Here is a 10,763-nt window from a genome sequence, read left to right as displayed (position 1 = left end):
GCGGCGATGGCGGAGGGAAATCCCGAGCCCGGGACCAACCGAGGAGGAGCTACAGCAGCAGCCCAGCCCGCAACCCCGCGCCTGCGCAGCAGGAGAGTAGATCTGTATCACACATGGACCGATTTATGAGCCGCTCCGCTCCTCCGCGCTTCCGCTTAGGCCTGCCCGCGTGAGGTGTAGATCTGCGCCTGCGCGCAGCTCACGGAGTGACAGCCAGGCGACGGAACCTGTGAGAAACGTCAGAACCAGGAACAACTGCATTCCCCAAACAAGTGCGCAGAAAGAGAAAGCGAGGAAGAGTCAGAGGGCACAGAAGAGAAGTGGAGATCGGTAAGTAATCCTGGCAGGCTGCTAACTTTGTCCTTTATTCGCCAAACGAGTCTCTTTAAATGTCCGCGTGAAACGCGAGACGGAGGTTTGCAGCCTGCAGGTCCTGAGGAGTGAGGAGTGAGGAGTGAGGAGTGAGCTGTGTGTGGAAAGTTAGGCTGATTTCGACATGTCCTCGATGTTCAGTGCGGGATATGTGCGCTGTTCAGTAATTCCCTCAGCTGTGTGTCGGTGTAGTGTGGACGGGTGTGTTTTTGAGGACGTTGCGTAATAAATGTAAGAAACGAAAGTAAAAGTTAAGGCAGATACAGCAGTGTTACACTGTCCTATAAACGTCGCTGTTGTCGTTAGCTAACGTCCTTAAACGTGGGATCAGAATCCTGTTCTGTAGGCCATCGACGTCAGGGTGACAGCATGTCTGACAGTCTGGTCAGGCTTCAGGCAGTGTGTAGGACACTCTGCTGGTCGTGCTGTCTGCTGCTTTCTCTTTGAGCTCTTTTCCTCGTCTGAGTCATTGTATCTCCCTCGTTTAGGAACACACCCTGTGGAACGAGGAAAAGATGGCATCGAGTTCGCCCATGGTGAACGGGGACCTCACCTCACCCCGAGGGTCCCACGGTGCAGGCACGTCCCATGTGGAGGAGACCCTTCAGCAGATGAACATCCTCATCAAGGAGAACAGGGAGCTGAAAGGTGAGCTTGTTGCCATGCTGTCACAAACACCACAACACCAATCAGAGGCTGCTAAAGTTTCTGCAGCCAATCGCTGCTCGCCTCCCTCTGACAGAGGCTGAGTGTAGAAGGATGCTTTCTGTTTATTTCATAGATCATATGCTGTACGCTTAGGATGAACAGGCTTGTATTGTACATTATTCTTACATTTAATTTTTACACCTGAAAACATAATTTCCACATTTTTTTTTTATACACGAAGAAAAAAAGTTTTAAGAAAAGTTCCAAGTCCTTTTGGTCTATTGGTCCATTCGTCATCATTCATTCATTTTGACGCAATGTGAAGAACAACCGCCAGATTTATATTTAGATAAAAGGCGAGATGCAGGTTTTTTTGTGTGTGACAGCGACGATTTAGTATTATGAATCAAAAACAGTTATAATCCATATTTATATCACCATGTTCCAGCCTCATTTACATCAAATGTCCTGTATTTAAAACATGTACATTTAAAAGAAATGTGGCCTAAAACACTCCATATAACTTCAAGGTGAATAGGTTAGGCTGAGCTGAGGTGGGTATATGTACAAAACCAGCGACCTTAAAACCGCCAGGCTGTTTTCATCTCAGTTTTAATACACAGGCTGTACAAACCGAGGAGCATATGTTGCCTTTTGGATCTGTAGTTCACATTAACATCAAAACATACACTCACCAAGCACTTTATTAGGAAGACCTGTACACCTGCACATAAATGCATTTAGGTGGCAGCAGTGCAGTGGATAATATCATGCAGATACGCTCTAGCAGCTTCAGGTACTGCCCACATCAACCGTCAGAATGGAGAAGCTGTGATCAGTGATCTTTTTTTAGTAGTATTATAGTTGGTGACAGACAGGCTGGTTGGAGTATTTCTGGTATTGCTGATTTCCTGGGCTTTTCTGCACAGCAGTCTTTTACTAAGAATGTTGTAATGAAGAAAACCAGTGCGTCCAGGGAGGTCATCAGAGAATGGCCAGACTGATTCGAGCTAACAGAAAGGCACCGTACAATTCCACTCACCACAAAAGCTTCTCAGAGTGCCCAACGTGTCAAACATTGAGGTGAATGGGCAACAGCAGCAGAAGACCATGTTGGGTTCCTCCACTTCTGTCAGTCAAGAACAGAAAGCTGAGGCTGCAGTGGGAACAGGCTCACCCAGACTGTACAGTTGAAAACTTGAAACTCTACCTTGATCTGATGGATCTCCATGTCTGATGAGGTGGTGAAATTGTGCGGAGAACCCTTTTCGTGACACCCTTTGGGCCTGTCTACACTGATCACTCATCGCTTTAATGCCACAGCCTATTTTAGCAATGTTGCCGACTGTGTATGTATACCTAGTGGTCACGTCACCACAACACCAGCATGATTATGCCCCAGTGTCACAAAGCAAACTGGTTTAAGGAAAATGACAGTGAGTTGTTGTTGATGTTGTTGTTATTTTTGGCTTCTTATTTAACTCTTCTATAACACAACATGGCTTTCCGGCTGACTTTCTCTCACAGAGGCGCTCAGGCAGACTAACTTGTCGATGAAGGAGAGGTTCGAGGGTCTGACTGTGTGGAAGGAAAAACAGAAAGAGGAGAGAAGCTTCCTGGAGAGTCGGCTCGAGGAGGCCAGGAAAAGAGTGCATGCTCTGGACGCTGAAAACGAGCTGCTGAAGAAACGGGTGCAGGAGCTAGAGATCCATGCTGGTGCAGGGGAGGTGAGGCACTACCTCTGTTGAATAGTTTAGTTAGGTTAATTAACAGGAAGAGTACAGACCTGTTAATGGAATTTGATATATGAGGATGGCTGCCCTGTGCTTTAGGGAGAAGGGGCTGATCTGCAGGCCAAGCTGGAGCTGCTGAAGAGTCAGGTAGTGCGTCTGCAGGCCGAGAAGAGTGACTTGGTGGCTATGAACTCTGAACTCCAGCTAAAGATGGGCCAAGGATCACCAGAAGACTCCTTCATTGAGATCCGCATTGCGGTGAATACATGCTCAAATACACACAAATAAGCACATGCTCACACTGTCTCAGTAGGCAGATTTTCAGAGATTCTGTGCCAAAATGGTTTAGTGCTGTGAAATCTTTGACAACAGACAATATATACTTTTCAGTTTTTTTGGATAGGAACAATAATGACTATAATAATTAACACTCCAGCTCCTTTTCTTAATTTCCACCTGAAATGACACACCCACATCAAATCTTTGTACTCAAGCAGAGCATAAACTAGAGATAATGTTATGAAGCAATGTTACTGAAAATTCACAAGTCACAATTGTAATAGAACGCACATGAAGATATTGACATGAATCCGCAATGGTCAAATTATGGTGCAGATTTCCAAAATTTCATTTTATAATCCAGATTATTGGACGTTTTGCTATTTTCACCATGCAAAATTAGAGGTGATCTCCTATTGATGTGAAGGTATTCAAGCTGGGGTAGACAGTAACCAGGTAGACTCTCCAAGTGTCTATTTGGAGTCCCCCAACCTCGCCAAACTACTGCAGAGAAGAGTATTCATATATATAAATATATTTTTAATAAAACCAAAAAAATGCCAGCAACAAAAAATAGAGTGCACTTTAGTCTTTAAACCAAGCACTGGGAACAGAGGGCTGGAGTCCAGCACAGCTTAATGATTACTCTGCTTTGACGCAACACATCAACCTGGTACTTAACTGCTAAGTTCAGTCAGGTGTGTTTTCAGAAACCTGGCCCCTGGAAATTTCTCACCTTTGCTTTATATACATTCAAGTGTTATTTAAAAGACTAATAATATGATCATTTGTGTGCCTGTCTTTACAGGAGGGTGAGATGAATGTGATCAAAGATTTGCCTGTTGCCCAGAAAGAGCTCTCTTCATCCAGCATGTACGTTGAGTTTAGGCCTTACTGCAATGGTTCTGTGGGTATCTCTGCATATTTTGTGTCTTCACGGCTCTAACATGCTTGATTGATTAATTGGATATGTAGAAATCTCTCAAGGTGCCAAATCAGGCGTGTTAAAGCGGTCGGGATTCAGGAGCTCTGTTTTAGTAGCTGTTGTCATCACCTTTTGAATAGATCTTTGAGCATTTCACACCAACTTGTGTTAATTGTATGCCATGCAGGACTAAGTTTGACATGGCTGCATCACGGCTGGAGTCAGAGGAACAGACGGTGAGCCAGCTCCTGCAGTCACTGAGACAAGAGACCCAGCAGAAGGAGCAACTGCAGCTCCAACTTAAGGCTGCTATGAATAGGTTAATACATACACCCTCACGCACTTGCACAGACGCACAACATGGGCAATACGAAAAAAAATTATACTATAACACTATTTGGTGAAGAAGACATGAAAGAAACATGACACTTTCAAATCAATTTGGAGTGAAAGCTTGATGTACGCTATAAGGACAGAAGTATTGGGACACCTGCTTGTTTATTGGTTCTTCCGAAATCCAGCACTGCTGTCAGGCTCATTCCTGTGAGCACAGTTCCACTAGGCGTGGTGCCAATAGGTTCATGTTTATCTGCTCCAGAGAGTCCTATTCTATTGGCAGTACTTCTCTACAAAAACATTTGCACATCTGTATTGGCAATGAGTGCAACTAAGTAGCTAAATGCATTCATTAGAAGAGGTGTCCACAAACATTTAGACTTATAGTGTGTTTAAAACAAATAAGGACTGAAAGTAAATGTGCAAACGTTAAATAATGGCAGTGCGTAGTTTTAGGTCTTCTGACACTACTAACAGTAGGCAAAAAAACTGGCTGTGGTATGTGCATATGTGCTACTGTACATACCGGTTCTACACGTTACACCTTAAACGTATGTAGACACGTCAAATGCGAAACACTTTGTGGATCTGTCTATTAGCACTGAAATAACTTTTTGATGCTATAAAGAAATGGCGCTTTGCATCAGCGACACTGTGTGTTCTTTTCATCATACAGCAATTAAGGATTACTTTAAATGTATCTATAAGAAAAAGCAGTGTTGCTTTGAGTAGTACTGACTAGATAAAGTAACTACAGGCAATCGCATCACTCAAACTAAGTGCACTAACTCCCTTTTAGGATACATTTTGTGTTCAAGCAGTTTAAGATTCTGTTATTCATGCATCTTCAATCTTTGCTGCAGGACTTGTTTTGAAAAGTTAGATGAAAAAAACGCAAAAACCTTGCAGTTGTTCTTTACATTATGTCAATATAGTGGTGGATGGACCAATAAAAATGCCCTAAAGCGACTATAATGACCAAAGGAATAAAATCTTGTAAATTAACCTAATTAATTTTTTCCTTTTACTTCTGAAGTTGTCACTTTGGAGTCTTCAGTGAAAGTCAATGTAAAAAGAGTTTTCCAAGTCATTTTGGAGTATTTCTATTGGTCCTTTAATCAAATCATGAAATTCTGACACAGTATAAAGAGCAGATTTAAATGATGTCATAAACTGAAAAAATAATGAACAAAAAATATACATCATTGTGTGACAGCGACGATGTGTGTTAAATCTGTACCAAGGTCTATGATGAGATATACACCGATCGGCCATAATATTAGCACCATTGACGGGTAAAGTGAAAAACAATGATTTTCAACATCTATAGTGGCTTCTGTCAAGGTGTGGATATATTAGTCAGCAAGTGAACAGTCAGTGCTTCATTGTGATATGTTGTTGAAACCAGGAAAAATGGGCAAGCATTAGAATCTGAGCCACTTTGACAAGAGCCAAATTTTGACTGAGTCAGGGCATCTCCAAAACATCAGATGGGTCCCGTAGGGTTTTCCTGGTATGCAGTGGTCAGTACCTACCAAAAGTGGTACAAGAAAGGCCAATCGGTGAACTGGTGACAGGGTCATGGGCACCCAAGGCTTACTGATGTGATCCATGGAGCCCCCACTTCTGCTGTTGTGGCGGCACAAGGAGACCTACTCAATATTAGGCAGATGGTGTTAAAGTTATGGCTGATTGGTGTGTATAAGCGGACACTGTATGAAGCAGAAATGTTTTATATCTAAAAATATATTTTTAAAGCTTGCTGGTCTCTCCTAAAGGATTGCAGAATTGGAGCTGAAGCTTCCCAATACAGAGAGTGAAACACAGACATCTCTGCCCTGTACAACTACTACAGCCGACACACAGAGCAAGAGCTTTCAGGAGGACAAGGACAAGGTAATAATGCAGCTGAAATCTGGAAGAGCGTAGTATTTGTGGTAGAGTTCTGAAAGCATAGTGTCGATTCTGAATACCCATATGTGTGTGTTCTAGTCTGCCTCTGAGGTGGAGAATCTAAAGGCTCAGATGATGAGCTTGTTTAAAGAGCTGCAGCAGGCTCAGAGTAAACTGGATGAGGCAGAGAACATGAAGAGGAACCTTCAAGACAGGTCCAAAATTCCACAAGCCATCTAATCCAGTCGTAGTACCAATAGTACCCATCACTAAATGGGCTGTAGATGGTTTATTGTATTAATGGGCCTTCAGCAGATATGATGGAATAACAGCCTGCCCTCTCACTGGCCCTGTTTGCAGGTGTAAGGATCAGGAGCAGGACCTGGGCACACTGAGAACTCAACTGGGGGAGAGGCAACAGATCCAAGCTGAGAATGACAGGCTGAAGGTACAGCTGGACAGCATGCAGGCAGCCAACAAGCTGGAACAGAGGAAAGCTCAGGAGGAGAGGTCAGACCACTGCATCAGTCCAGTTTGAATAAGGATGCATGATGCTACTGGATTCACAGTGGTATCGGTCAAAGTATAATTGTACTAAAATAAATGTAGCCATATTGGATTTGATAGTAATCATATTAAACCAGTCAGATAATCAATTTTAGTGGAGATGTGACTGTGTCAACGGAAAAGTTGATTTTGTAGCAAATAGGATTGCGTAAACATACTAATAATAATGTATACATAATGCTAATAATAAATGCTGGGGATTTCACCACATTTAACCAACAATAACAGTTAAATGAGGAATCTGACTTTTACTGTGGAGAACTCTTATGTGACGATGTGACTAGAATGAGAAATAACTATGACTCATCTGTCTCTGTTGATTTTCTCTTCACCCTGACAGGAATAATCTGACGCAGCTGAAAGATGCTTACACCAAACTGTTTGAGGATTATAATGAACTCAAGGACGATAATAAGAAAAAGGAGGTACCTGCTCACACGTCACCTATTAAACAAACAGTCAAAAATTATAATAGTTCAATTAGTTCATCTGTATTATCACCCTCAGGGACTAGCTGCACATTTAGTTAGGGATGTCCCAATCAAGTTTTTAAATTATTATTATTATTTTTACCCCCTTATCTGATCCGCATCACTTAATGCTGACTACCAGCTGATACCGATTCGATCCAATCCAAGTGTTTCTATAAATAATCCAACCCCATGACTTAGGTTAGTTCTAATGTACTGAAACACAATAGTAAACAGCAGTAAAATCACTGTTTTCAGTGAACGGTTCTATAATCAGACCAAATTCTACACTGATTAACTTTGTTTAGATCAACTTTCTAAACCACTCTGTAGTGTTTAATATTGTCTAATCCAGTCTGATTGACCTACCTGACTTTTCAGCTTCCAGGTCCTTTACAACTCTGCAGTCAAATAATTTAAATGTGTGTGCATTAGCCTCTTCCTCGGTTATGAATGCGCCGCTCAGAGCTGCGCAAAGAAGGAAGGGGGCTTTTCTTGCTGGTAGAACAGAGCATTTGTACCGTAGTTTAGTTTCTAACCAGGTGTAATTCCAGAGAAAAGATGGATTTGGGAGTAACGTCATATCTTTCCTAAATAAATATAATGGAATAAAAATGTGTTGCACAATTACAACCAAACTGTGTGGTTTTAAATCCTCCTTTTCAGACAGATTAATTAACCAACTCTTTAACTGCAGCTCTGTGAGCTGTTTGTCGTTGCTGCATCACATTTACAGCGATGCTCTGAGCTCACTCTACGGTAAAGTTATCCTCTACCCCAAACTTTCCATTCCACCTTAAATAATGCAGCAGTGATGTTCTGCGGTTGAAATGGACACAATGTAACTGCTGCACTATTTAAGGTGGAATGACGAATTAGAATGAGAAGCTTTAGCTTTAGCTTTAGTTTTGTTCAGCCCTCGCCACTCCAGCTAATAAAGTTCTGGAACAGTCCTTAGGATGGCGTCTATAATTCCCCAGGGGAAAATGGAGAGGCTAAATGGAAGAGAGGTAGATAGCTTAGATAGCTGGGTGATTTGTGCTTTCATAGTCCAGCATGCGTTCATGCCAACATTTACGTGTGTCTGTGTAATCTTCAGGGCTGCGTTTCCCAGGAGGAGTATGGTGATCTACAGGCCAGACTAGCTGCAGCAGAGCAGGCTCTGGCAGACAAACAGGAGAAGATTGATGGGATGAAGCAGGAAATCTTCCAGAAGGAGAAAGAGCTGGACACTATATCTGTCTTTAAGGCTCAGGTGCTGCACGTGTGAATGGGATGGTTAGGATTTATTCGCAGATGTTTCGTAGACCATGATGCTTACTTGTATGCGTTTGTGCTTTGCAGGCAGAAGTGTACTCTTCAGACTTCTATGCAGAGCGAGCCGCACGGGAGAAGATTCATGAGGAGAAGGAGCGCCTGGCTGCTCAGCTGGAGTTTGTCAAGAAACAGAACACCCAGCTGCAGGAAGAGATGGACTCACTGGGCAGGTCAGCCTAAACAGGACTTCCTATGATAAAACTAACCAGTTCCAATAATGACTGGTTGGTTGAAGTGCATGAGCGTGTTTTTCCAGCGCAAGATGCTTCATGGCTCACCGCCAGAATTGAGCTAAATTGCAGCTCAGGGTAGTTCCCTGACCTGCCGTTGAAATTATCCTAACATGGTGGCTCGGTTGGTTCCAAGGTTTGCCGCCAGAGAGACTCCACATAATGGCTTGGATGTTTCCATGACCCACTGCTGGAGTGACTCTACATCACAGCTTGGATGTTCCTACATTATGGCTTCAGGCCCTCCCGTGCCATTCACTGAAATAACTATACTTTTGTAGCTCTCTGGCCGATCAGGCTTTATCTGAGGAGTTTTACACACTGCATGCTGAGGCACGGTGTGATTTCTGCTCTGAGATTAATGCATGCTCAGTTACAGCTCAGTATAGCACATTGTTTTTTTTTTGCCTGTGTTGCATTACTTAGAAGTGCTGTTTATTTTTATTTCATCCAGGCATTCCATGACTGAGATGCAGAGGAGACACGTGTCTCATGGGGCTAGTCCAGGGGGCTCCTCACCTCACCACCTGCAGAGTGGCAGAGGTATGCTGCTCTTCTTTACACAGCCACACAAGGGTGCTGCTTAATTATTTTTTTTTATTATTTTGAACTATTTGTATTAGTCATAGAATGTGAATGTTAAGATCCCCGTTTGGGGTTTGATTAATAAGCATGTAGATAGAAAGGTTAATATTTCTACTACTAAGGCTTTCTGTTTGCAGCAGTTTTTGGCAGTTAACACTGTGAACACTGTGGAGCTCACGGTGTAAATTATAGATGGAATTAGAGATTGACAACACTGGAGTATTCACTCTGATGCCATTAATGTTAATAACTGCTTTCTGGAGCCACACACTAATCTGAATCTCTTTTCCTCAGTTGACTGGCAGCAACAAGTGAATATCCCAGAGCATGCATGTCCCAAGTGTGGCGAAGTCCTGCCAGACCTGGACACTCTGCAGATCCACATCATGGACTGCATCATCTAAGTCTGTTGCCTGGCAACCACACCAGCCGACCAGTCAGGAATATTCCTCCTGTGTACTTGGTTCAGCAGGACGTGCTGGTTATAAGACATGACGACGCACTTATGCCACAAACCCTCAATGCTCAAATGTAATGTAATCTCCCTAGAGGCTTCTACACTATTTATTCTAATAACGCGCTGCAGGTCTACTCTGTGTCATTGGCATTAAAGCAAAGGAACTTGGAGAGGGCGCAGAACTGATCTGTATCTTGTGGTGAAAAGTTATAGCTTTAAAAATATTATATAAATAAAACTTTAATTGACAGGATGAGTAAAGGCTTATCTCTAACATGCTTTGGGAGGCTGTTAATAGACTGTTGAATCATAATAAATAAAAACAGGATCTACATAAAATTAAGAGGGAAAATGAAGATCGGCTTCCTTGTATTTCTCAAGGATTGGGGACTGTTTAATCTCATTGCCATTAATGTTCTGGAGAAGGTTGTTTATAGCTAACGGGAAGGATAGACTCTTGGTAGCATATTTATATCAACAGTTATTAGCCAGTTATTTTATACTGGAGTAAAAAGGTTCTTCAGGATGAAGGGTGAGTTAAGCTTTAAAAAACCTTTTTTTTGTAAACAAAGCACTTTAAACCAGTTGTGTTTTCATACTATTTTATGCAGGGTATTGTCCCCTCTTCGCTAACAGACTACTGCTACAGCTAAGTGGAGGTAATGGATATATTGACATAACTGTGGTTGTATACATTCAGCTGTGAAGAATAAATCTGTAAAAGCTGTAAAAGCAAATATAATAAATCTGTTAGAATCAGCATGTATGTGTGTGTGTCTTACTTCATCTGAACTAGGCAATGGGCTACTCCAGCTAAACACAGCTTACATGGCAGTATGTGACAAATCCCACACACACACAGCATTGTCTATACACACAGTAACATGGCACAACCATGGTCCCAATCTTCCAATTAATATAGTAGGTAGTGTTCCCTTTCCCCTGATGGAG

General features: G+C 42.4%; 1 protein-coding gene across 1 annotated transcript; it reads left to right on the top strand.

Moving 5' to 3' along the window:
- The first annotated feature begins 225 nt into the window (after positions 1-225).
- Positions 226-10,572, top strand: optn (optineurin). Its single transcript, XM_072672934.1, has 14 exons — positions 226-330; positions 861-1,020; positions 2,548-2,747; positions 2,853-3,011; positions 3,841-3,905; positions 4,145-4,276; positions 6,072-6,189; positions 6,286-6,401; positions 6,547-6,696; positions 7,094-7,178; positions 8,323-8,478; positions 8,568-8,710; positions 9,225-9,313; positions 9,650-10,572. The coding sequence occupies exons 2-14, from the start codon at positions 888-890 to the stop codon at positions 9,757-9,759; spliced, it is 1,656 nt and encodes a 551-aa protein (XP_072529035.1). The 5' UTR covers positions 226-330; positions 861-887; the 3' UTR covers positions 9,760-10,572.
- The last annotated feature ends 191 nt before the right edge of the window (positions 10,573-10,763 follow it).

This window comes from Salminus brasiliensis, chromosome 2 (genome assembly GCF_030463535.1).
Source record: "Salminus brasiliensis chromosome 2, fSalBra1.hap2, whole genome shotgun sequence".
NCBI lineage: Eukaryota > Metazoa > Chordata > Actinopteri > Characiformes > Bryconidae > Salminus > Salminus brasiliensis.
This window is presented reverse-complemented; position numbering and strand designations above follow the sequence as displayed.

What these genes read in the sequence shown, in the direction of transcription:
- optn (XM_072672934.1), top strand. Translation starts at nt 888, where the DNA reads ATGGCATCGAGTTCGCCCATGGTGAACGGGGACCTCACCTCACCCCGA. An exon ending in TTCAGGAGGACAAGGACAAG is followed by an intron (nt 6,190 to 6,285) that starts GTAATAATGCAG and finishes TGTGTGTTCTAG; the next exon opens with TCTGCCTCTGAGGTGGAGAA. An exon ending in CCACCTGCAGAGTGGCAGAG is followed by an intron (nt 9,314 to 9,649) that starts GTATGCTGCTCT and finishes TCTTTTCCTCAG; the next exon opens with TTGACTGGCAGCAACAAGTG.